The sequence below is a fragment of the Coturnix japonica genome, chromosome 3 (assembly GCF_054131305.1).
Source record: "Coturnix japonica strain WE chromosome 3, WE-NBRP24, whole genome shotgun sequence".
NCBI lineage: Eukaryota > Metazoa > Chordata > Aves > Galliformes > Phasianidae > Coturnix > Coturnix japonica.
In genome coordinates this window covers 55,224,170-55,251,958 of record NC_140665.1, presented here as the reverse complement: position 1 = coordinate 55,251,958, position 27,789 = coordinate 55,224,170, and the positions used below count along the sequence as shown (strand labels likewise).

At 38.0% G+C, this 27,789-nt stretch overlaps 2 protein-coding genes and 1 long non-coding RNA gene across 17 annotated transcripts in view; 2 read left to right on the top strand and 1 right to left on the bottom strand.

Moving 5' to 3' along the window:
* The window catches only part of L3MBTL3 (L3MBTL histone methyl-lysine binding protein 3), a 76,482-nt gene extending 74,217 nt beyond the window's left edge, over positions 1-2,265 (top strand). For 13 of the 15 annotated variants that reach the window (XM_015858558.3, XM_015858553.3, XM_085541669.1 and 10 more), the window contains one exon: positions 416-2,265. In XM_015858558.3, the coding sequence (XP_015714044.2) occupies positions 416-559 (144 nt within the window). In that variant the 3' untranslated portion in view covers positions 560-2,265. The remainder of the gene's footprint in view (positions 1-415) is intronic. The other 2 variants (XM_085541672.1, XM_032443586.2) reach the window with 1 other exon arrangement.
* A 1,378-nt stretch (positions 2,266-3,643) lies between these two features.
* SAMD3 (sterile alpha motif domain containing 3) overlaps positions 3,644-27,789 on the bottom strand; it is a 29,999-nt gene continuing 5,853 nt past the window's right edge. Inside the window, exons 3-9 of the mRNA XM_015858563.3 lie at positions 22,320-22,493; positions 21,921-22,005; positions 16,148-16,315; positions 6,396-6,599; positions 5,907-6,078; positions 4,624-4,706; positions 3,644-4,363 (exon numbers count right to left, since the gene is read on the bottom strand). Coding sequence (XP_015714049.2) covers positions 4,094-4,363; positions 4,624-4,706; positions 5,907-6,078; positions 6,396-6,599; positions 16,148-16,315; positions 21,921-22,005; positions 22,320-22,493 — 1,156 coding nt within the window. The 3' untranslated portion in view covers positions 3,644-4,093. The remainder of the gene's footprint in view (positions 4,364-4,623; positions 4,707-5,906; positions 6,079-6,395; positions 6,600-16,147; positions 16,316-21,920; positions 22,006-22,319; positions 22,494-27,789) is intronic.
* LOC146761414 (uncharacterized) lies at positions 4,328-6,161 on the top strand. The gene is made up of 3 exons (XR_014944052.1): positions 4,328-4,417; positions 5,255-5,286; positions 5,941-6,161. It is a non-coding gene; the product is annotated as an uncharacterized LOC146761414 (long non-coding RNA).

Below are 27,789 nucleotides of genomic sequence, written 5' to 3'. Positions count from 1 at the left end.
GAAGAGGGTTCCAGTTCTCTAGCTAGGAGTGAAATCTGGAGACTCGCTTATGAAGGCTTGCATACAAGGAAAAGCTAAAATGGCAAAATTAGTTACTATGTTGCAGCACTGTTGAATTCGACTTCATTTTACATTTTAGTAGCTTTTGTTTAATACAGTCAGTATGAAAAAAAAAAACCAACCAGCTAGCTACAAATTAGCCAGACAGTTGTTTTCAAGCAGAAAGATCATTATCCTGTTCTCTTGGACTAATCTGTCTAAAAAGTTTATAGCAAAGCTATCCTGGAGTTTGAAAGCATTTGTATTCAACCATTCTTTTTAGATTGTCGGGTAATTTTCTCTTTATGTTTTCTGAAACATCTATACTGCTTCACTGTCAGACCTATTAATAGCTTTGTGTGTTTTTCTTTTAAAGCAAATTGATGGAGAAGCATTTCTGCTAATGACCCAATCAGACATAGTCAAAATAATGAGCATTAAACTGGGACCAGCCCTAAAAATCTTTAATTCCATTCTGATGTTCAAAGCTGCAGAGAAAAACTCACACAATGAACTCTGAAGATAACGGAAAACGTGTACAAGCCAGCTTCCTCCACTGGAGCTCATGTTTTATTCAAAGCACAAAGACTCACCAGAATTATTGAGTAAGGACTCTCAGAAAGGAAGAAAACTATGTTCTGCACTGGTGGACTGTTCATATTCTCCTAGAGCCGGTATACATCTGAATCCTTCTGGGAAGTGCTCACGCTTTTGAGAAGGTACTTTTTAACAACCAAGTCAGCTAGTCCTATTTACCAAACTAATGGCGCTAATTCTCCATGGAGGGTTAGGATCTCTAACACTCTCTGGACATCAAGAAAAAACCTTCATTGATTATTTATGCTGTATTATATAAGGGAACATTAATATTTTCTAAGAATTCCTGAATTCTGCTTCGTGTACCCATTTTACTTTTTGGTAGCTATTATTTCTTACCATCGAAATAAAAAATGATTAGCCAAAAATTAGGCTATGGGCCAGATGAGACTGTTATGGCTAATACAAATTTGTGCCATAGTTTAAAGATGAAACAGTTAATGTTACATATGTGACACTTTATGCTACAGCATATAACTTTACAGATTATAAAACTGTCTGTTTGCTTGTAACAAACCAAACCTTGTTGGGGTTGAAATTACAATGCTTTTTTGATAACTGAATGTTTTTACTTTTGCACGATTACAAAAATGTTATGTGAGTTTTTCCACCAGCATCTTTAATGTATTTTACCAAAAGATCAGTATAGAGAAGGCTGCAACTGAAAAATAAAGTTTGACTTCATAGAAGACATTCATTTATGCTGCACAATAGAGCCCCAGCCTTTTACATGGGAGTCTGCTTACAGTCCTTCCACACATGAAGGAAAATACATGTATTTTGGGGTAAGATTATTAGCAGAAAAAGAAAATATATTTATTAATGGCAGCACATGATAGTCTCCAGAATACATACCAAAACAGTGGAGATAAACAGTGTGCTAAAGCTAGGACTGCTACTCTGGCTTCATATTCAACGTAAGCTTGTATTCCTAATGGTGGGAGAATTATTTAACCAACCACTTCCTAGCTGAAAAATCTGATTTATAAAGGAATTAAGCATAGTAGGAAAGCCAAAGCATGGAGGGAAAAGCTACTTAAACACCTATCCTGTATAGGCATGAACTAGGTAAAAGGCATGGGCTTCACCAAGTCATTAGCAAGGCTGCAGATTCCACTAGCAGGTACTTGGAGGCTTATTATGTCAGGGAAATTTGTTGCACTTGGTATATATACACATAAGATGTAAACCGGATGCACTTTACACTGGAGAAAGCCTAGCTACTAATATACCAGAATTTTGCTTTTACAAGAAGAGAGAGAAGAGTTGGATCAAGCTTTTGGCAGCCCTCATCTTAGTACTGAGGTGGGCAGTTGCTCAGTAAGAACAGTGTTTCCGTTGTACAGAACTTGGAGAATTTAAAATCTTCCCACAGATTTCGCTAGGCTGTTCTTTGGCTGAAGTTCCTTAAGATTTCAAGAGCCCTTTGTGCCCCTTCCAGATCACACTGGTGACTGGTACCTGCCCCATTGTATGAGGTAAAACAGGGTCAGTATGAAGTAAGTTGCATTGCTCTATTAATTTCCTTCCATAGCATTGCATAAATAATATTTTTTACATTTTGTTCAATATTTGTACAGTCAAATTGCACTCTTATTGTACTACAATACAAATAAAACCTGAATTGGACCTGTCTGTTACATTCATGTATGCCCAGGATTCTCAAATTAAGCTGGATGTTCCAGAGGGTGGTGCGGAGTAGTTCTTCACTGTATTTCATTGTGCTTGTGCATCTGAAAGAGCAACTCAGCTACTGCAAGCTGACCTCACCCAAAACATTTCCTAGATCCATAAACTTGAATTTTGTCATTGACCACAGCTGACATGGAACAGAAAATGCTACATTCTATAGTTTTCCTTCCATGTAGTTCACTTCCTTGAACTCTCACTTTCGGTGTGTGTTTTTCTCTCATGTGCCAGCTTTGAAGCCTTCAGGGAATACCAATGTTTTGCCACTTGACAGAAATCACTTAGGAACATTAGCAACTACCTGAATTCTTATATTCCTACTTATAGGGTACTGTAGTTTAATGAAATGGTCTGGTTAAATGAAATGGTCTGGTTAATTCTCTCTACGAGATGTAGAAAACTTCATTTGAATGAAGCTCTCTTTACTTAGCAAGAGCATAATCACTTCATTCACTTTTGTATGATATGTGACAAGGTAATAGGGCAAACTCTGTTACAAAGCACCCAACAAAAGCAGTAGGACACGAAAAATACTCCAACATAGTTGATCTTTGAAATGATAATTGCAGTTGTGTTGGAGATGACCCAGCAGTTACATGGCTAAGGATATCCCAGTTTCCACGAGAGGCAAGTGAGAATCCTGAAACTTCTTTCTATGAGAGTCAGGTCATTTATTGCAGTATTCTCCCCTCATACTGCACTATACCACTGTAATCTCTGAATTGGACTCACCCTTGTGCAAGCAGTGCTTAAGAAAATCCCTGCAGCTTCCTAAGCCACATTTTTGAGTGTGGAGAATACTGGTGAATGCAGATACTGCTTCGACTACATCAACACTTCTAGAAATGGTGAAAAATGAAACTCTTTAGCAGAATGTTTTGGTTTGGTTTGATTTGGTTTTGGTTTTAAAAAAAGCTATTTACCATCCTGTATATACTAACTCATGCCGTGGTCAAGCTTGCTGGCAGCTGCTGTTGTCCATCCAAAGCAATCCACTATATCAGGATTTTCAGGGGTGCAAGGCACTTAAGGAATTAAGAAGGCTATGGTAGGGAGAAAAGGAGACTGTGGAAGAAGAGAGTAGGGCTCCATTTTGTGCGGGCAGACAGGACACGTACCATGTGGAGAAGACTGATCTGTTCTGGGGAATAAGCTCAGATAGAAAATGAGGCATTTGTTTCCGAGCACAAAAGCTGTTGTTACAAATGCATATGACAGCATCCCAGAAAGTCATTCTTGCTACTTTGAGAACTGATCTCAGAATCCTCATTTGGCAAATTTTGGATTAATGTTAAAAGAAAGAAGAAAACACATCATGCATTGGCTAAAGAATGAAAACTCATCATCTTCAGTGTTTTAAAGCAAAGAAATACATTCAAGCACTTTCAATGATCACATGAAGATAACATAGTAAGAGAGGTAACAAATCTTTAATTTGTGTAAATTCAGAACACTAAGTGCTCACATTCACTCATAAGTACTTTTTAATTCTGATGGTAAAAATTCTGTCTTAATCTGTAAAATGCTCTATGTGGGAAACTGATACATAACACCTGCAGCAAGCTAGAACATTGTATTTACTCTAATGCTTTCAGACTGCTCTAGACAGTTTTAGATTTTTCCAAAAGTAACCAGCAGACATTGTTAAACATAACAGTTAGTAATATACAGACGCTTTCACTAGAACAAGTGCAGTGATTTATCCTCACAGCAAAGATGTATGACAAAATTCCGAATGTTCCTGAGTACACTAGCAAACACTGGGATGTTAGGGATCTAGCCCTCTCTTTACTTGACCTGGGAGGAATGCTTGAGGGATGTCCATCTCAAAAATCAGGGACATGAGGAATTTCAGCGTCCTTTGGATTCTGCTTGGGCACTGGATATTGAACACGTGAAATGCAGCCACCAGTGCTGCCAGAGCTGTGGTACAGTCACTGAGCTGGGCTACTTCTTGTTTTTCTACGTACAGAGCAAACCTGCATGAATTCACATTGAAGGGATTTTTAACTTCCAACACTGGTGTCAATACCTTCACCTAAATGAAGAAAAAGAATATTTCAAATGATATCACAGCATCATTTGGCAAACTGTAAGTTGTAAAAACATCAAAAAATTCAGTAAGCGTAGTAGTACCGCTTTGAATTTAACCTGCATTTCTGCGAATGTTTGCCTTTTATCCAAAAGGCAGGAGAATGTCATCCTTCTCCAGGAGCTAATTTGGGCCAGCAAGAGGCTGAGGGATATGCCCAGGCAGCTCATAAGAACAAGACCACAGCTGCTGGTGTTGTTTCCTACCTCCTCGTTCACTGCAGCAAACAGACTGCAGTCATCTCCAAAGACATCTGGCAGAAGTAAACATGAGGCAGTCATCTTCATATCTGTGAAAGACAAGAATTTTCTGAAATACAGATGAAAACATTGTAGCACTGTGATATCCTGGAAAAACAGATTGTGGCTTATGAAATAACTAACAACTCAGCAGTGGAACTGCTGCTCAGTCCAATTTGATGAGTAGCTTGTGCCACAGTAAAAGTTTAGGTGCCTCATCTGGCAAATGGCCATAGTATTCAAATTCATAACACTCTCACAAACTCTATAGTCCAGTTGGGAAATGCATATCTTCCTCGAGTGGTCATGGCACCAAGTTTACTAGAGTTCAAGAAGCATCTGGACAACACTGTCAGTCATATGGTCTGATTTTTGGGTGGTCCTGTATGGAGTCAGTAGCTGGACTGCCTATGTGTCCCTTCCAACTCGGGTTATTTTGTAATTGCTTTGACTTCCTGGAATTATGCCTTTTTGGACAGCAAATGAAACTCTCAAGAAGTACTTCTCACAGAGTTTAGCTGAGGTGCAGGGATCTACAGCTGCAGTTCAAGAAGGGTAAATTTTATGAGTAACTCTTTCAAATGTTTTGTCCCTACAGAACTACCCTCACCCCAGTTTTCAGATCGAAAGGTGAGTGGCAGCAGTTACTTGCTCCCTTCTCACAGCCAGCAACCAAACATGACATGGACCTCTCTGTATGACTCAGATCCCTGCTTTCCAGAGACTTTATGCTGTACCAGTTTGTGCATTCACCCCTAAAGTGAATTTACTCCTGGAGAGACAGGGTACTTGAAATACAGCACTAAGTGCTTCTTACATTTTTTCACTTCCAGCTTAAAAACAGTCCTTCTCTTTCTAAGGGAAAGTATTTTTTTTACAAGACTGTTCCTCCTTCTGATTTCTTGAGGAAAAGATGGTTAACCTCCTTAAAGCCCACAACCCCTTTTTTATTGCTGAGCATGTTATATGGCATGGAACATCTCTTTTACTAGTTAGGGTCAACTGCATGGTTGTCCCCATCCCAGTCTCTTGTTCATATCCCCCAGTTCTACTCACTGGGAGGAAGAATGAGGAACTGCCTTTAGACTGTGCAAACAATGCTCAGCAACAGCTGACAAACTGGTGAGTTATCAGCCCCATTGTTTTGGTCACTAATCTAAAACACAACACCATACCGACTGCTCTGAAGAAGGTTAATTCCATCCCAGCCAAACCTAGTACAGATATTCAGAGCATAGATTTGTACTGACATTTTAGAGCGTTTTCCTCTGTGTTCTCTTTCAGATGTTCTTGCAGCATAATGTTCATTGGATTATTCTTCACCAGACATAAAGATAATATGCTTTCTGAATAAATCTCCAAAATCTTAATTGTTTTCTGATAAACATCCATGTGTGTGAGAAGCTGGAACTCCCTAAAAAGCTAAAATAAAATATAATTATTATTGCAATGCTTAAAGCCAAAACTGAAAACAATAAATGACAGTAAGATAAGTAAAAAAAAAAGACTGTAAGTTGGATGGTATCATGGCTTCATTTCTTTTCAAAACAGGGAAGAAGTATATGAAGTATCATCAAAGGACTTCCAACAACCTGCTGCTGTTGCATGGCATGGTTAACTCTTGACTGATGCAAAAAAATGTTAAAGAGAACAGTGTTGATCCAAACATCCCTGAACATCCACAGTTGTGTCACATCTATAGTATAAATCAATGTCATTATTAAGTGTACTTCTGTTACCTGATAGGGGCATCTTAAGAAAGGAAAAAGTCTAAGAATGTCCTTTAAAGGTGTCTTATCACAGATCATCTTCCTTCGTATTTGCATTGTTGCATTCATTTTATTATTCACTTCTTTCCAGTTTCTTAGAGTTTTCATATATTCTTGCTTCAGCCAGTTAATGTGTACGTACATTGCATCACCTTCAAGATAAGTAGATTCTTCCTAGCAACAAATCAAGCACAGAATTGTAACAAATCACTTTTCATCTGATGTGAGTTATCTTGTCAGTTCACAATGGAGTCTACATCAAAGTGTAGTGAGTGAAGCTTAGCAGAAGGGTCCTGGAGGGCAGATTGGGTACTGGCTCTGTGAATTGACTCTTGTGTACTGTCACCCTATCATATACACAGAATCTGTCTTCATGTGGTTCCAGAGCTACCAGCTAGTTCTCCCAGGCTCAATTACACATTAGAGTAAATGCATGTGCCTAGTTTGCCTAATTGTGGGGTTGGTATTGTTTTTTGTTGTTTTTTTGTTTGTTTGTTGTTTTAATTAATAGGTTGTTCTAATATCATAGAATGGCCTGGGTTGAAAAGGACCATAATGATCATCTAGTATCTCAGTGTAACTCTTTAGCAATATTAGGTCTGTATTGCCAAGAAAAATAGGATTTTCTTCATACTCATCCAGGTACTAAAAGCAGGACAACAAACTTCCATATTCATACAATGGAAGTATTTACCAAGAAGGAAACCAGAGGAATTAAGAGAAAGAAACCTCTTAATGGAAAGCGTTATTTGAGTCACTTAACAGACAATGTTACTCCATACTTGAAGATTTAATTAATGATTTTCCTCAGAATTATTATTATTTATTGTCCCTGCTGTAACTCCACAAACAGTAATTACAAGTGTGAGAGGTGGTTATCCATAGCGGTACATCTGTGGCTGTAGCCTGTGGCTATTTAGTTTCTACCATAGGAAGCAGTGAATTTGCCCACTGAAGCAAGCTGAGAAAACATACAGATGCTTTGTTAGTGTCATTACCTCTCACACTACACTTAAACCAGCTTTTCTCAAATGTATCATCACTAATACAGCTATCATCTATGTCAGTGGTGGCCTATGGGTCAGGGCCAATGCAAGTTCAGACACTTCTTTGTTTTATTTCCCAGAATATTTAAAACATAGAGCTGAAAAAATACAACATTCAAGACTGCTTTGCAGAGCACTCCATATACAATTTAATTTTCCATTTTTTTGGAAAAAAATCCTTTTTTAAATTGTGTATGTGAAATTCCAAGATTTTCAAGTACAACGTATAGAAGTAAAACATTGTCTCCCTCCTACTATATATCCATGGATTTCAATAGCCAATGTTATCGAAGAAGAAAGACAGCCCTGAATGTTAATTACCGTGATTCCCACAGGTACTCCCTAGCCCTTGCTAGGCCAATGTTACATCAGCATAGTCTGCTCTCATAAAGGACTTGACTGAACAGTAGCATTTGTGCGTGACCAATTAGACCAGGCATTCCTGTCCTCTATCTGAATGCCCAGAAGGAGAGGTCACAGATCAAATGATTTGGTTCATACCCTCCTCAAGCTGGCTGAGAGGAAATGGCAGAGCAGTGGCCATTTCCCTGAGTCCTTTCAAGACTCCAATGAACGGGGGCTGGTGGACTTCAAGTAGACACATTGTTATATTTCTTAGCCTCCAGTAATTTTTTTTCTTCCATCATTTCTTCCAGCCACTTTTCCAACCCAGGCAAACTTGTACCTTCCACAATGCCCTGCATTATGTTCAGCAGTTTAACTATTGTGGTGTCGAAAGCTATGCCTTCATCTTCTAATGATCTTACTGGATTCAGTCAGATAGAGGTCAAACTGTTCGCTTCTAGTTGTACAGCTACACCATGTTCTGTCCACTATCTATTTTCCAGACAAGATTGTCCTATTTAATCATTCCACATAAAACAGTTGTTCTGTACTTTAAAAAATCCCTGTTATTATCTTTGCACATTGTCTGATTTCACTAAAGTCTTTACAAAACAAGCACCATACAGTTTAAAGCACTAGCTGAGATACTGTGATACTACCGGTGTGTACAGGGGAATAACACATTCCCTGTTGTTTCTTTCTTAGATAACTCTGAGTATTCAATGTTTTTCTTCAAACAGCTGCTTATCATTGTGCCAAATGTTCTTCAGCAAGATATAAGAATATCATTTGTGAATGATAATAATAAGCTTAGAGCCCATAGAGTCTATGTTATTAGAGCTGGGTTTTCTCCTTGATCCTTATTGAGCATCCATTGGCATTGAATTTTACCAGCTGTTTTTCTGCCCTGTTAACTCAGTAACATGAAGTTCTTCTACCATTCTCCAAAGACAACCTTTGCCTTTAGTACCCTTAGAAGCACCAGCAAATCTGGTCAGCCAGCTGTTCTCCTTTTTCCCCGTTGTTTAGAAATATATTTAACTGCATAAACTAAGCATTAACAATCTTTTCTACAGTACAACCAAACTATTTCTGCTCAGCTCCAGTTTATCCCCTCAGATTATATCTTTTAAGAGCATTTAAAAGGCAAGTGGTGAAATCTCTCCTGAAGTTAATGTGAACTATATCAGCTGAATTTCTGATGCCCTCAGGGTTGCTGAATACTTCAAAGAACTAACACCTTTGTGAAGCATGACTTCTGTTTACAGAAATTTCATTGATTCTTTCCCAAGTAATTCATCTCTTAGTTCTTGTCAATTTGGCAAATAAAAATAGTAAATTTATTGATCAACACGTTCCCAAAATTTTGGAAACTGGCATCAAATTTTCTACCTCCAAGTTGGTACATCACATTTAGAAGTTTAGCTGGTTTATCATTGAACACATTTGAAGTTTTTTCACAAATGTTGTTTGCTCCTAGGAATTTGCTACAGCTTATTTGAATGATTTATTGTGTAACTTCTCTACTGACCCCTTAAGACACAGAATCACAGAAATGTAGGGGCTGGAAGGGACCTCCAGAGATCATTGAGTCCAACCCCCCTGCCAAAGCAGGTTCCCTACACCAGGTCTCACAGGTAGGTGTCCAGACGGGTCTTGAATATCTCCAGAGAAGGAGACTCCACAACCCCCCTGGGCAGCCTGTTCCAGTGCTCCATCACCAACGCCGTAAAGAAGTTCTTGCGCACAATCATGTGGAACTTCCTATGCTCCAGTTTCTGTCCGTTTCTCCTTGTCCTGTCGCCACACACGGCTGAAAAGAGTCTGGCCTCACCACTTTGCCCCTCACACCTCAGATATTTATAGACCTGCATCAGGTCCCCTCTCAGCTTTCTTTTCTCAAGGCTAAACAGACCCAGTTCACTTCACCTTTCTTTATAGGGGAGATGCTCCAGGCCCTTCAGAGCCAGTTGAGACCTTGCCTTGACTCCAGTATATCTCCATTCACCTAGGCAAGGCAAGCAGCTACAGCTGAGGGACTCTGCATATAGTCAGCCAAGTCTTGAAGAACTAGTTAGGTTAATAAGATTATTAATTAGCTAGACAACTCCATATGACATTTTTGTAAGGAACAATGGAAAGGTACTAGCAAAAATAGACTAGCATCGTCAGAAAGAAACGCTGTCATTACCCACTAAGAAAAATAAAGTGATGGAAAGCCAGACTTTGTTATGGTAATCATCCATTACATTACAGGGAAGGTGATCATAAGTAAGTGATTTTCTTGCAGTGTTCTGCCTGCCTAGAGCAATCATCACCTGTAATCTTTTCATCTTTTTAAGCTGCACTCCTAGGCTGAAGAAAGCTATTGGTAATCCTAAATTATACCTTGTAAATATACCTTGTTTAAACTAGTAATCTGTATAATGGATAAAAATACCTAGCTGTGAAGTGCGTCTAACCAATCAGTCAAATAACAGAACTTCAGAAACCTATGAAGTCTGCACTAGTACCATTTAGATAGAAAAGAAGGACAGTTTTCTACTGGCTTTAGTAGCTTTCAATATTTCAGAGATTACTTGGTTGTTTAAGTGCAGGAGAAGCCAAAGTTTATCTAAAGGATGCTTAATGATAAGTCTGAAGTAGAACACTTGGTGAGTGCAGAATATTTATTTCTTGCAATGAAACAGTGTTCTGGAGCTGGTATTAGACACCAAATTTGCTATGATTTGGGGGCCTCCTCGTCTCCTACACACAGTAGCAAGTCTATGCCTTCTGTATCTAAGCAGTTCATTTAGTCTCTGTACAGTTTCATTCCAAGTGTGGAATTATACAAAGAATATAAACAATATACTGTAATATACAAAGCTACGGAAATACAGATTAGGTGGTAGTTGAGAGGCTAGAATTACTGCATCACTGCATGTTTCTATTTCCAGCTGATTTAGAGCAAGCGTGCTTGTTTATCAGTCAGGAACAGCATAGAGCAGTGGACCTCGCTGGTGCATAAAGACCAATGGCAGTGGCTGCCTTTAGCAGAACCAGCATGAAATTAGAGAACAGCAAACTCAGATGTTTATGGATGAGTAGCTGTTTAAACAGGCAGCCTAGCTGAAAATATGAAGGGAGAAAGGGTCCTAATGTATACTGTTCATTATTTCTAAGCATGGTTCCATTCAAATACAGTCTGAAAGCTGTTAATTGAGTGGGAGAGTATGGCATCACTTGAATTTTACACAAATAATTTAGAACCTTAGGATTTATTGAATTCTAACATCGAGGTAAATTTTGTCTTTTATATACATATATAAATTAACAGACTGTCATGCTTGCAACAAAATGTCTTCAGTGCATAACTTGCCTTATAATTGAATTTTCATAGTCTTCAACCCCTGTTCCTATTTTCTAATTTGCTTTTTTTCTGGAAAACTGTAATAACTGAACATTAACTCAGTCACACCTAAATGTGGGACTCAGAATATTTTCATTTTTTCCTTTTAGTTTTTAATTTGTGAACAGGTTGATTGTTAAGGTAAGTAGGAAGGTAACTGAGAGGTGGATTTATTTGGGGAAAAAGAAGTTACCTCAATGGGACACCACTTTGCAACCTATTTTGCACTAATTTCAAGTGAGATGTCAAGTTAACTTTGACATTTGGGGTGTGAATGGGTTTGGAGAGTTGACTACTGAACCGTTATGCCAACCCCATCGCATTCTAATTTCTGGAGAATCTATCATCAAAGCAAGAAAGCTCATCTAGTACAGCAATATCCCAGTAAAAGTGTGACAGTAACTTTAACCTTTGGTTATTGCAATACACTGTGGAAAAGCAATCCTTTGTAGACTAAAGACAGATCTGCATTAAAGATCTCCTTTTTCAGTGTCTAATTAAACAAATAATCCTTCATGTGGCTTGATTTTCAGTCATGTTACCAGTAACGCTGACTTTCATTGGAGTGATAATAAGACTGTTGGTTAGCGATATTTAATGTTTTTCAGCACAGTCTTAATGGCAGTGTACTTACTTGCTGGATAATAGGAAGAAATTCCTTTATTTTTAAATAATAGAAATTGTGGTTTTGTTTTTTGCTGGAACATGAGAATTTACTTTGATACCTTTTAAAAATGAGGGTTTTGTTTTGTTTTGCTTTTTGTTGTTGTTGTTTTGCTACAAGCAGATGAGAAATACTGTGAAACAGAATAGAAAAAGAGGTCAAACATTAATGAGGTAAGCAGGGTACATCCAACATTTTTACATCAGCGTAGCCTAGACCTTGCCTGAGGCCCTAGGAAGACTCTTAAGCCCTTGAATAAGGGAAGAATGACAGTTGTAGGAAACACATACTTGAGTGCCTATGCCAATAACCACTCTTAACTTGGCATCTCAAGTATCTGTAACTAAAGTCACTGGATCTGGGAGTCACACAGATAATAGGGCTCTTTGCTAGTGCTACAGATGGCTTTTGGCAGTCACCCTTCCCACAGAGAATATTCAAAGCTCTACTGGAACTGTATACAGACTGCATAGACTGCATCAAGATGCTAACCTTTAAACAATGAAGCATACATACATTAAAAAAACTATGGTCCAAATGCCTCACCTATCTCACTTCCTGAAGCAAGATAGTTAGTAGTTTGGTAGGAGATAGGTTCTTAAACACAAAGCCCAAATTCCACAGTGTCCATTTCTTTAATCTTGTTTTTTCCCCACAAAATATGGCCAGAGATTCTAGTAAAAATATCAGTTAAGTTCTTGTTAAAAGCCCTAACTTGTACCCTTTAGCATGTTATGAGTGTCCCAGTCAGAGAAGTTGCTACTTCTCTTCAAGGGAAGGAAGAATTTTTATGCATGATGTGCATTACCAAGGTATAAAAGCTTCTAGTTATTGTTAAAAGCCACTATCATAAATCCTAGAAGTCATTAATGTCAACACCAAAGTAAAATGACTGACTAATCACAGAGTGATGAAAGGTCCTCTGGTGAGAACAGCAAGCATCTCTTGCTCATCTCAAGGGTATATAGCAGTTCCTGAATAGTAAATGTAGCCTCACTGTTGCTAATGACAGTGATCAAGATCTCTTATAAAGAATGTCAACAGAACCTATTAACTCTTCGGTTTTAGAGAGTGAATTGAGAAAGGGCCAGTAGAGAGCCCTGAACGTGATTGGTTTACTCACTGCAGACCGCAGATTCGGATCTCTCACCTGGGACACCTTGGGAATATTCTTTTGAGGGTCTCCACTAATTTGTTCTCTAGAAAAGGCAGAAACTGTTAGATGATAATAAAAATCACACAGGCAGGATTGGTGATGCGAGCATGGGAGTTCCTCTTTTAGACCATGCTTTGATACAGGAACCATCTTGCTGACCAGTGGTAATGTTGGTATAGCTGTTACATTGCCTTTCGTTATGCTGTTTGCAGTTCTCTCATCAGCTCCCAGCAGCTCATAATACGATTTCCTTTGAAAAGACATCCCTAATTTCCTTGCAAGTCATGTTATTGCTTAGAGTATTGCTACTGCTTAACAGTTCTTGATTGCCGAGCCTACTTCCATCAGAGCTGGCATCAATTGTCAAGGTACTTATGCAGTAGCCTTTTCAGTGTTTTCTCTTTGCCTAAAGAAAAAATAATATGTTTGCATACTCACTGGGAGTGTGGTGGAACCCTTGCCTGGGCTAAACTTTTCTACTAAATGGGTTCTTCTTCAGATTAAGAAATGGTTTTCATAGGTAGCTATTCATGTAATTATCTGAATCTTGTGTCTTGATCTTCGAGTACTAGGAAGTGGGTCTTACTGTTCTTTTTGGAATACATTCTGGCATAATGCGTCTCATAAAAACAGTGTATAGAAGAGTTTTTAATTCCACTATTGCAAGAAACAACCTTTTTTTTTTACTTTTTTTTTTTTTTTTCCTGTGGCAACTTTCAAGTTTATCATAATGATGTTTAGTACGAAGTACGTCTTTTGAGTTATTTTATTTGGGGAAAGAATGATCAAGTGAAAAAGAAAATCTGAGTGATCTGTCACAAGTTTGAATCTGAAACATAAGCAATAAGTTGAACTGAGAAAGCATAGCAGTCATGGCACCCTTCATGTCCAAAAGCTGAACACAAAGACTGGGGAAACAGCATAGATTGCTCTCATGCAAAATGAACATGTAGCCTACTGAAGGATCCACACTGACTCATATTTAATTAAAGTAGGCTCTGCTTTAATTATACACAATTACCCTCTTGAGCCAGTCAAATACTTTCAGAGCTAGACTTGCATGTCAGTATTAATTGCAAACTTTCAAAGCCACGTAAGTCATTTTATTTCTGACCACAAATGCTTTCTAATTTGCAAACTATAAAACAGCAAAAGCAAAATGAGATGAAATTTGTTATGCTCCATCAAGGAACTGCCCATACTTCACCCCTTCATGTTAACTCACAGAACAATGGAGATATTGAATGATATGAAAAAGCATGAGGCATAATGTGCGCACCAGCAATTTGTACGCAAAGGTTTTCACTTGACTATCAGAGCACTTTAAAATATTAACTAAGCAGTGCCACACACTATATGTACACATCAAAGTTTTAGTAGAAAAACATTACATCAATACAACCATTGAATGATCATTTGTAAATCCACTTTAACACTTTGGCTGTGTACCTACAAACACATGATTTTGAGGTTTTTAATATAAGGGGAAAACAGGCTATCACTTCTGATTCAACAGTGTACAACATTCACTGCGTAGACTAATTCTGTAGCTGCCAACAACATCCCTCAACCACGTGGCTCAGAGAAGAGTTTCTGTATCTCCTGCACATCAAGTTAGAACTTTGAAAATCTTTCACTCATTTAATTAACTTGGTTTCTTCTTTTACCTGCTGATGGCTTTTCTCCCCTTCATTTCTCCCTTTCCACCCCTATCCTGGGATCTCCTGCCAACTCCTACACTCTCTGCTTTCTTTGAAACCTTGCTTCAAGTTTCCAGTTCCTGCAGTGGCATAATCACATTGATGAACAAGATGTCATTTGTTTTAATCACCTCAAAGACAAACATACTCCTACAAAATGTCTAAAAGGGTTTTGAATCTAAAGTTGTATTGACATAAAAGAAACTCCATCTCAGAGTTGGCAGTGCTCGTTCATGTTTACTTCTTTCATCAGAAAAGACAATTTCTTAATCACAATGAGTGGGAAGCCAGTGGAGTGCCATGAGACGTACAAAAGGATTGGTTTTACCATTTGCCTCCCTGCAGTAGGCCCTAAGACCACCCCCAGAGGCTCCCCAGCTTCAGTATCAGTCTGACAGCAGCAATATTTTACACAGACTAAGAGTCAAAACTAAAAAAACAACAGAGGTAATCTGTTTCACCTCATTAAATGGTTGCATGTCCTTCAATAATCAGCTCCCCTGTGCCAATCTGTACAAAGACTGTTTCCTACATCTGCTCTAAATCAGGTTCTTTATACAGGTTAAAGCTTCCAGGCATCCTCATTTAATTTGGCTCTGGTTACCTACAGATTTTGACCAAAGTCAGAAAGCCCATCACACTGCTTTCCTGCAACCCTCCTTCTGTTTAAAGATAGGAGGCCCATCCGTTTTTTCTGAAGGAAGCTTTCTCTGAAGTATCATCAGTGAATGGGAAATCTCAGCCTTATAGTAAAGCTTCATTGTTCTCTATCACACAATAATGTCAAAAAAATCACATACAGTATCACATATCTCAGCTTCCACCTGGATGCTTCCTGGGCCAGAGGCAAAAATGTATCAGGCAAACCACTCTTGCTTCCCCAAAGACACATATATGCCTGGTAAAGAGTTAGCAGTATGGACATACATAAGCTAATTGAATCGCTTCTTTATCATATTCTTGTAATTAAGTTTTACCATATTTTAATTGTAGCACTGAAAGGAATGTGAGGTGTATTGCCAAAGCATAAAGTTTATGAGCTAATTAGTGTGCTTCAGACACTCACTGGGCATTAATAGCTCTTTGCAAGTTATTTAACTAAAGGGAAATACTGCATCTGCACATATACATTTGTAAGCATCACTAAGCATGTTGTGCATTAGTCCAAATAGCTAGTATATAACGAAGTGTGATGTGGTAGTAGGGTATGACCATTTCATGCCTTCTCAAGCATCACTTTGCATTCTTATTTTTATAGGTTTCAGTTCTTAGGTGTAAACCTCTATTGTTTATCACTGTAACTGGAGATTTATAACCTAAGGCAGAGTGGGAACACTGCATTAAATATAAAAGAATTTCATGTCCAATTGGTGACATCTATAAATGATATCAAATATGCAGAGCATCAAAAGTTGGGTACCTCTTTCTGCGCTTTGATATCATAAGGTTTGTTTTCAGAAGATGAAGATTTCCTCCTCTGTCCTCTCCTGTGGCCAAACTTGCATTTGTTCTTCAAAACTTGCTCATCATCTTCAATGGCTCTCCGCACATATTTGAAACGATCTTTAAGCGCCCGTTTCCATACCAACTGTACCACAAAACAAACAAAAATCTGTCGATGCCGGTATCTTGTAAGGATTTGCTCCATTCCTAATACAGGTTACTTAGATTTAATCTGATTTGATTTTACTTTATTTTTTTAATAGTTTGCCGCTGAACAGAAATATGATGTGAAGGCTTATATTTTGACATTAGCATAGTGGTGGCTTTAGGACTGAGGGATGCACAAGCACCTGTCATGATCTGCCTCAATGTCTGCTAATCAAAAGGCCTACTGGCACCTGCACAGTTCCCCAGGTACATCTTTGAACCTATGGGTAAGGTTAGATGAAGACAAGATCACCAGTGCTGTCAGCAAAACCACAGCTTGTTTTCCTTTTCCAGCTCTTACTTCTGGATATTATCTCTGTGACATCAGGTAACAAAGCTATGTGGTGAGTCAGATCAGCTCACTGATGCCACAAAACCTAATATTTTGCCTCAAACTACCCGGATGATTGCAAAGCTCTACAAGTATTAGATCTAATACAAGGGAGCAGAAAAATAGAGTGAGAATTTCCCTTTTGCAGGAAGCCAGCAGTTACAGTGGATCAAACATGCTATTAAATTGGACTTACTGCTGCTGAAGTAAGAGGGTCAGTTAAATATGTCCTGGTGCTTATGAGATGCCTCAAAGGGTATAAATTGCAGCTTAAAGGCACTTTCCCACTCAGCAGCCAAAGACAGAACTAATGCACTCCCTGCTTCTGTGACATTTTTGTCTTTTTCATTTGGGAACAGAAAAACCAGGGTGCCTGCTGCTTCTCTGATCTGGGTGGACAGCAATATCCATGACATTATAGTGAGACAGCAGCCCACCTGTCCCCAGCTGGGTGCCTCTCAGCAGGACATGTCAGCAACTGCAGACATGCAGGGAAGAAGCCACTAAGCAAAGGCTGTTACACATTTCCACAGGCAAAGCCTGCAATTGCAAGAAGTGAAAATGCTTTTGAGGATCTGACAAAATGACTGATTATTTTAGTTATTGAGGGGTTTTCAGTAGTCATAAGAAACAAAACAAGTGACAAGATGTGATGAAAGAGGTTCAGATAAGTTATTTTATTTTCTAAAACGGACTCTAAGTTGAGCCTATACTCACTGATGCCAAAAACCAGTATAAACACAAGAAATACTCCAAACACCCTACCAAAAAAGTATCCTTTAATGTGTAAGGTCAAGTGTATTTCTACTGAACTACTAGGCAGCACTGTACCTTTGCAGCAGGAATCTGACATGCCAGCCTTTCTCACCCATGGGGTGACTGGAAGGGTATCTCTTAGGCAGTAGTGTGACCTTGCATTCCTTCTGCTGTTCCCACCTCCCAAGGGTTCTAGTTGATAATAAGAGGATCTTTTCTTAAAAGCAATAGATACATTAATGGTGAGAAAACTCAGCAGCAGCTCACACACAAGCTCTGGGCCTTGTGTCATTTCCCTCAGCTTTTATGGGTCAGACCAAGGCTGATGTACCCTCCCAGGGGGGCACTTTGTGTCACCATCTACAGCCCTCATGGAAGTATCCTCTCTCTGGCAGCCATGCTCAAGCTTCTGAGAACTGGAAAGCAAACAAACCCATCTGTGTTTCTAGTGTGTAAAGGTCTGACTTAGGTAATGAGAAGAAATAGAGCACAGACTTCTCATCGTGTGCATTTACAGCATCAGTTTTATTATGCCCCGATACTGTTCTCAAAACCAAGGTGACCACTTACCTTGGAAATTCCACTTCATCTGCCTGAACCACTAATGTTCCTTAACACCCTTCCTAATTCTGTCCTTATACATTTACAGTTAGATGCACATACCCTAGCATTGTGTTCCTAGCACAATTTATTTGTAAAAATCTTTATTTTCAAGGCTAGTAAAACCAAATCTAATGTAACATTTCTCTGAAATGTTTACACATTGTAAAATACTTTAAAATATGATCAACTCAAACTATATTAACAACTGAGAATTTAAACATTCTTAGTGAACTTTTGTGTAGATTTGGTTTTTTTCCTCTTGAAAGCCTTCTTTTAGCTAGTAGATATTTCAGCTTTTTCTTCCACATGGATGAATATACTAATACCTGTGCACAGCTTTAAATATCTCACAAAGTTCAAAACATTCAGCTGTTTTAGCCCGTCCTCCAATAAGTTAAGAGTTTTAACTAAATCTATTTCTGTAACAGGATTCTCATAATCTCATCCAAGTCCCTTCTCACATACCTCTTTCATGAGCAAGACTGCTAGGTCATACATTTACATGGTTTCCTTAGCAAGTAGCATATCTTCTAAAAAGGAGGTTTTTGTTGCATTTTTGAGCCAATTATTTTATTTTTTATGAATACTGGAGGAAAAAAACAACAACAGGAACGTTTACCATGCTTATAAAGTAGTACAAGGATTAGTTTGTGTGTATCTGCCATGGGAGGGAACGGATTACACGCAGATTAAGAGCAGTAATTTACTAGAGAATAATCATTTTGCATGCATCAGTTGCATAATCAAGCATGTCAACAGTGTGATCCTGGATATCACTGGGATCAGAGCACTGCTGAACTCCAGAGTGGCTTAGGGAGGAATAAGCATTTACTAACCCCCTCTGCCTTCCAAATAAAAGTGTACAGTTTTCAACATGAAACAGAGTCAGTGACTCTTTCCAAACAGTTCCTTGTATACTCTTGAAGTAGGAGGAATAAAATATAATAATGCCTTGCAGGCAGTCAGAAACTAACACCCCAGTCGTCTTCTGACTGCTGTGACTATGAAACTGACATTTTATCTTAAAGCCTATTTTTCCTGTAGTTACTTGAAAATAATGCTGTGGTTACATCATAGATCAAAAGCCTAATAATTTATCTCATGACTAAATTGAGGTAAACATTTATTTATTTATAGCTAAATGTTAAAATGTTAATTTGGAGTAGCGCTATTCTTTATGTCAAAGACGACATTACAGGAAAAACTCTTTCAGCTGTCACTTTAAAGCACTTCCAAAAGCCAGTCTGAAAAGGAGATGAAGAAATTGGTTTCATTTCAAGTGCTCCATAAACCTTTTAAGAGAGTTTTCTCTCTCTCTCTTTTTTTTTTATTTTTTTTTTAATGTTATGAAAGATTTATCAGCAATACCAAGTAATTCCCGCTTCTGAGGTGAATAGCCTTCTGAAATTTATAGCACACAGGTAACTTATCAGTAACCTTATTTTAAAACTTACTCAGTTATACTAATCATGGCACAGAAAGATATTATTCCCTACTGCAAATTCAGATGGAAAATCATAACCAAGAAGATAGAATTATAGATAATCTATGAAAACTTGAAACATTAAGCCTTTTACTAAAAGCTGTCTCTTTGCAATAGAACGAGATTGATAATACTCAGTTTCTACATTATGTACATGATGTTTACATGAAGTAGTTTGGAGATGAAAACAAATTGTGTCCAGTTTTATGGGAAAAAAAACTCAATGCTTTATGAGGAAACTTGTTCCCATCATGAAAATGTAGCTCTGTTCACAAGAAGGTAGGCAGGTTTTGGTTTGTTGCTCCATTGCACATCTTACCCCTGTTCACATTCCTAAGCTGTTTCATTTCCATGAAAGTTTAACAGAAGTTGTGACACTCCCAATATGAAGTTTTCCATTACATCAAGTTGTTTACACTTCAATGTTACGTTCTTGACCAGAAGCAAAAAAAAAAAACCAAAAAAAAAAAACCTGTTCTGAAATGTAAAGAACTCTCAAGGGATGAAATTTTCATTTTGTCAGTCAAAGCACAGCTGCCTTCTACTGCCCACCCAAGGCACAAACGTACATACATGCTTGCCATGGACCAGTCCAGAACAGTTTCCACTGCATCATTCCAACAGCCAGTCAGGACACATCCATTTCTGGTGGAGGGCTCCAATCTATTTGGCTTGAGAGTTAAAAAATAACAATCTGCTCCTGATAAAGTTTCCCATTGTATGGAAAAGAATGTGTATGATGCTGGGTCAGTTTTAAGCCTTTGTTGTTGTAGAACACAACTATCTAAATTTATAGCCTCCACAATTGTGGAGTAACTAAAAGAAATGTCTGATGATAGTCCCAATAAAAATAGAAATTTGTCCTTCCCCTCCTCCAAACTTTGGTATACAGACCTACACCTTTAATACATTTCTCTACCTCAACAGAGTCAATGAAGAGGCTTGCCCAGAAGCATTATATTAGCAATACTCAGAACTGCAGCTCCTCACTTACTGATAGTGATTTTTCTCTACATTTGCTTTGTAGTAAGCATGAAAGAAATATCAAAAGACACAGAGCAACTGCTCTGAAATCTCTGTGCCACAACTTGGAAGTTTCCCAGGTTGTTTTCACTAGCACCACTTTGGGGATCGATCTGCAAAACCACAAGCTAATTATTAAAGCATGGATTTATAGGTGGTTTCAGTAAGTCTATTCTTTTCCTGTAATGAAACTCCTCTGAGAGCCCATCCTTAGAACCTCTTTTTTAAGACAGCTTTATAAGGTTGTAAAAAGTTCTTTGGAAGGGCCCAGATGCGCACACCAGGCAGCCCAATGGAGCCGTGACATTGCCCATAACCGGGCAGGGGTCTCCCACTGTGACGTGCAGAGAGATCTTCTGGATTAAGCCACACTGACCTAAGGTTCATTCTTCTGTTGCATTTCTCCCTTCTGAAGAAGCTGTTCATTTTCTTTCAGCCCTCCCGTCTTACAGATGAGGCTGAACCCAGCCCTTGAATATCCACCACATAATCCTCAATTAAAAAAATAAAAAATCTCAAAATCATTTGCTTTCTGGAATAACTGTGCATGTTATGAGTATGTATGTTGAAAGTTAACAGTCTCCTCTGAGTCTCACAAGATTTTACAAGAAGTTATACAAGTATTGCATTGCAAAGCAATGATGAGAAGTCAGAAAGTGTCCTTGGAGACCATGGACATATTTTAAGTCACAAGGGAGTAGGAAAAAAACATGGTTCAAATTTGAGTTTTCTTCTTACACTTCTTTCAGTTATGCGGCTGCTGAGATCCCTACCAGTGTTTAAAACCTTTTTATTTTTATCTTTTTTAAATCTATGCCTATATTCATGACAAATCTAAAACTAAAGCATTATGTTGGTACATACCTAACATTCATATGATTACAACACATTGCAAGAGGGTAAATCATCTGTTAGTCCACATACAGAAAGATTTGTTTCTGGGTTTTTTTAGTTTGTTTTCACCACTACTCCAATGTATCCCCTGGGAGAATTCAAACCCAGAAAAAAAAACAACTGTACACAATGAGCAACCAGGGACCCAGGGAGTGTTTTTTATGCCCCTGAAATGATCTCAGGGTAGCTTTGAGAAACAGCACATAGTTGGATTAACCTTTGATTAACACAATGAATTAAGAATGTGATTTGGCAGGCATGTCAAAGTGAAGCTTACAGCTCTGAATTAATCCACTATACAAGGAACTGATATTGATTTGCTCTGAAGTGTTATTTTCTTGTGATCGATTATGTTGGGAATAAAATAAAATAAAATAAAATAAAATAAATTTTAAAAAAAAGGGAAGAGTTATTTCAATATTTTAACAATAGATTATTGTTTACAATACTTACAAAGCCATTCCCATCTTCATTCAGGAACGGGTATGCCTGCATTAAAGCCCCGACAACAATGTTGTACTGATGACTGTTCGGATACCTGTATAAAGAAGGTCAAAGAAAGAGCTGGTTCTCTAGATGGTATTTGACACTGTCTGGAGGCCATACTGATGCATATTAAACTGACACAATGTTCCCAAAGTATTTCTAAGACCATCAGTTCCCCTTCAAATAACAAAGAGAACACCCTGAAGATTTTGTGCAAATCTTACTGTTGGTTTCAACAGGATTTTAGCCTTAAGCTTCCTCTGTGTAAGTAAGCACATTAAGAAGAATATCTTTACATTCATCTGAAAATTTACTTCTGCACTCTATTAGTAATGACCCCAAACAGACCTAACAATGTTTACTTACAGCGATCCTGCTAGGTACTTTGTCATGTCTGCTTGCAAACAGTCAACCATCCTTATTCTCATGCTGTGATCAGGGTATTTTCTTTCTCTTAGTACCATCTTGACATCGTAAGGAAAATTTGGTAAAGTATAAGAACATGTCCTACATCTTGCAGAACATAATTGCAGATTTGCACTGAAAAAGATTATTTAATTGTGAGCGTATCTTTGATAAGGCAAACAAGAAAGAAAAATATAACCAAAAATTCAACACAAATGAAAGTTATTGCTATACATATTCAGGGCTTACTATCTTAATTTCTACATTTTATGTAAAACTCACAAAAGCTGCAATTAAAACATGTGGTGCTAAAATCAGATGTCAAACGTGAGATGTTATAATCAATCCACATCACATGAATTGCCATCAAATGTTCACTAAATGAAAGCAGAAGGCATGGCAGAAGTAGTCACTTGGGACTCACTACCACCGCAAAATAACCATTACCTACCTTCTTTTATACTGTGTTTCCTCCAGGCCTACTAATTTACTAGTGACTGTAAAATGAACAGCTTAATAGAATAAATTATTATACAAGATATTAGCTGAGACTATCCTCCCAAAGGGGAAAGCAATGAACAGGATAAGGAGAGTTAATCAATGTAACGACTAGAAACACACAAATACACAAGTAGCCTGTATGTCACCCACACCTACAACTCTTAAGAGCCATCAGCACTGTGTGCAAATATCACACCTTAGCTGGTAAAAGCCTGTGACAGGAAATACCCACTAGTTATCTGGAGTGCTCTCGTCCACAGAAGTGGCAAACTGATGCTGGAAAAACACATGAAAAAAGTAGAGGATAACTGAGATTGAAGCACCTAGAAGGTGGTCCTGACACCCCCAGACAGCTTGCCAGTGCTGGAAGCCCAGAGCCAGTGAAGAAATTTCAGAATTAAAATAATCACCACAGTCTTCGAAATCTACACTTTATACACTTAAAGTTTGTAAACCACCACTTGGTAAGAGAAAGCTCCCATCATAAGAGTCCCTAGAAAAAAAATTAACTCCATCCCAGACAAAACCATGGCACACTACTATCTGTCAGTCAAGTCAGTATTTCACTCCTAAAACTCTATTTGGTAGCTTCTACACAAGGCCTGCAGTCTTCACTGGAAGGTTTTTCTGTCTAGTCTCTTTCAGGGAAGAACATAAAGAAAAACCCATGGCAGCCAACATCTTAAGGGTATCAAAATTAACTGCAATACCAATGGACAAGCATCTGTAATAGCTTAATTTATAGCACTTTGAAATACTATTTTTCTGGGAGGCCGCTCATTTTGGGCCCATGCAGCCACAGTTATGGCCTCACTACCTTATTGATTAAATTAGTAACTCCCTATCTTGCTAACCTTGTTATGCTACCACATCTTGGTGTCTTTTAATATAAGTTGGTAGCCTACAGGCTTGTGAAAACTCTACAGATGTTCTACAACAGTACCAATTTCACCACTACTGAAAATTGTGATGCAAAGCTTAAAAAGAATAATTTAGATACTGTGACCTGATCCCCATATATATTAATCACAGTAGCTAGCCGTATTCACAGAACTACTGTTTAGCAATCCAAAATTGGTACAAAATGGTCAGGGGATGCAGCACATCCAAGTTCACCAGCTTCTGTGGTGAAGTAGATGCAAACTGCAGCAAACTTGTCTAAGTACTTTGCAGTCTCACACACACACAAGAGACAAATTACACACATATCCACACAGACACATTCTAATATTTTTTGGTTACAAATAGTTACAAAAATGAAAAAGTGATTTCAAAATTACTTGGAAATCCTCACTATGCAAATAAAGTTAATATGTTCAGCGTAGCATCAGATAGGAAATTTAGAGCCTACAAGTTTGAATCCTGTACTTTCACCAGCTTCTCTGAGGATGCTGATGCAGCAGACAGGCTGCCAGTAACTAAATACAATTTTCAACAAACTGTCATGTAAATCATATAATGTCTTGGGTTGAAAGGGATCTCAATGATCATGTGGCTCCAACCCCCCTGCTGCAGACAAGGTTGCCCAAAATTAATGACTGGGGACATATACATTGAGAAACTTCATTTAGAAATGCAGAGGGTGTTTTACTTGAGTCCAAGGCCACTCCAAAACTCAGTATCAGTATATAAAATGGCAATTACTAAGGCAAACTTGAACCTGATGCTCATCCTAAATGCCTGACTGAAAACCGAGGAATCTACTAAGAGTAGACTGGATGAGCTTGTCTACACAATAAACCTTAGACTACTAACTCTGAGGGAGCATGCTTGATTTGTCAAGTCACCCAATATGTATCTGAGAAATAAAGGAATGCCACTTTCTAACACTACTTTGAAGTTAGAGAGTTTTCTTCCTGAAATTTAGGTGACAGGATATTCCAGTTTTCCTCTACCACCTCAGCTACAAGTTAGTTTTCCAAATAATTCTGGTCACTTAATTCAAGAAAATAAAATGTTATTAAGGTGGCTAGTGGCCATGATTCCATGGCTATGCCCCCTTAACCAGGCCCTCTCCATCTGTCAGTACTAAAAACATTCTCCAAATTCCATCTCACGCTCCAAGTTTCTCTTTATCCTTACCCAACACAGAATGTACTTCCTCACTCTCCAAATGAGATCAGAAAATTCCTTTCATCTCCATGGTGCAAAATATTTGACATTTTACTACCTTTTGCCAAAAAATCATTGCTGTAGGGCAGTCATGTTCAGTATGCGCAGTAATATTTTTAAATGAAATACAAGCTTGTTTGGAAAACGACAACTTCACTCTAAATGTTATTCCCAGAAACAATCACTGGCAAACTTGTTTACCTAGAAGAACAGTTCAGTTAAACTGCACGTGCACTGTGATTTATGCATATAGCTGAGAACTTCCTTGTTAGCAAAGAACAGAATTACAGTTAGATTTTAAGTACAAAAATGTGGCCTGCTTCCAACCTGAGACACAAAAGATAAAATTAAGATCCCGAAAGGTAAATTGCTATGTCTTTCCTCTCAGTTTGTGAGACATTTGACTTTGCAACAGTCCAATGACTGTTATGGTCTCCATTGTCCCCTTGCTGTCACAGGTCCTTTTCCTTACTGGTACTGGGAATCCTGTTACATTGCATCAAGTTATTTCAAGAAGCCATAGAACAGAACAGAAAAATAAATAAATAAATAAACAAAACCCACAGCTACATGTATTAAGTAACCCCTAGGACTCAAAAGCATTGAGGACAGCTTCCCTCACTGCAAAAGAGACAAAAGTTCATGCATCTACAGTAATGGATTCCAGCTATTCAGTTAAGTTTCCAGAGTGCTTAAGTCCACAAATCTATGGTATTCATTGCTGCCTGTTTCATCAGCTTGGGTCCCAGCATCTTAGAAGACTTCACAGTTAAGCAGAACCCTATTCACATTGGTGGCTTCCTATGTTTGGCACTCCATGTTCTGTTTCTGTGCTAGCACAGCATTTGTATGTTATAGAAAAGGGAAAAGAAAATGCTCCTAAGGGAATCTGACTGGTAGAACTTCCATCTAAATCAGGATTTCACCCACATAAGATGTGTTTTGCTATAGCCAAGTACTATTGCTACTTTGCTAGATTTTTTATAATGCAGTGCAACTAGTAGCTAGTATCACCCTCAAGTCTTGGCTTATTTCTTTATTGCGTGTGCATCAGTGCATGTGCAACTCACATCATCATATAAGTAAATCCGGAACTGCTGAACTCAAGTGTTCAGAAACTATGAGATCGGTTGTCATAACTTCCAAAATAAAAAGGCAGCAAACGGGAAATACTGAGGCCCTTTTTGTTCTCTTGCTTAAGTTCGTATTCTTAAGCCTCTCACTACAATGACAGGGAAATGGAATTCTCATTTAAAAGAGACAACAGAGAAAAAAGTGAAGCAACAGAAATTCTTGCAACTTCAAATCCAAAACCCAAATTTAGATATTCAACACCAAATCCCATACAAACCAAACCCAACACAACCCATAGATAGAGTTTCTATGAAGATCAAAGAACAACTGCAGTTAAGATGAGCTATTAAAAATCAACAAAATATAGAATCATAGAATCACCAAGGTTGGAAAAGACCTAAAAGATCATCCAGTCCAACTGTTCACCTATTACTAGTAGCCCCCAGTAGTAAATTATAGTATGATATGTAAATTACAGTAGTAGTATATTATAGCATGATACGTGGAATCTACTATTAAAAAAATTTGTTGATTCAGAAGTATTAGAATAAATTCATGGAAGAAAGACTTAATGTTCAAATTAATGGGCCAAATGCAACTTATGTTTCTGGAATATCTAAGCACTGGTTTTTTGATAGGTGTAATCAGAGGAAGGAGCTTATGTCTGCACTTCCAGACAAACTATAAAGTACTTCTTTTCTTCTGCTTCTGACCACCAGAGACTTTGCACATCTGCTTGTTTTTTAAATGTTTGTTTTTCATGCTCATATGAACCAGCTGGAAAAAGAAAATATATCATATCCACTGGAAATCTCATCAACAGTTCCCACAATGAAACAAATAAACTACTGAAGTACAGAAGTGTGAGGACGTTCCAGTGTCAAACTTCTTCTAGGAACTATTATTTTGTAAATGCACACTTGAAACACTAAATACAGACCAACAAATACAGATATATTGATAATGACATCTTGCAATTCTGTAGGCTCACAGTAATAATTTTAAATAAGTTATTAAAAAGTTGTTAAAAATATAAAACATTAAAAGTGAATGAAGCCGAATTTAAAGTAAATGTTTCAATTTGTTCATGTATTGACACCTTGTAAGCCCAGGTTTATTTGGATAACAATTGTATCTTCCGAAACTACAGCAAATTGAAAGTGTCAAGGCACGATAGAGGGTCTGTTATCCTGTTTGTGCTCTCAAGCCTGCTCTGCAGAAATGACTTGAAGGTATTCAGACTGCAAAGCAGTTGTACAGCACTTGAAAGCCACAGAGCACGATTTTATAGGAAGAACAAATGTACAAATAAAGCTGTAACAGGGCATCACTTAAGGCAAACATCTGGACCATCACACTGGAAACAATGAAAGAAGTGATGTGTTATGTGTATCCTTTGATAAACAAGCACCCTGAGAAAAGGCAGAGAGGACAGAAACCAACCAATAAATGCTAGTTTTCACAGCAGTGTCAGGCATTTACAAGCAATGACAGCCTCTGTCTTAGCAACAAGATAAACACAAGGCTGCCAGGAGCCCTGAGACTGCTAGCACTCCAACAGAGAAGAGCAGGTATTGAGGAAATGCATTTGTTGAGTTGCCCTCTACATGCTATATTGTAGTCTTCACAGAAAGCGACAAGAGAACAAGAAGTTCTTCTCTTTGGAGCTCAACAAAAAGACTGCCTGTTGTATTTCTGTAGCTGTTAACAAAAAGATATTCTGCAAGAAAGATAAACCCATACA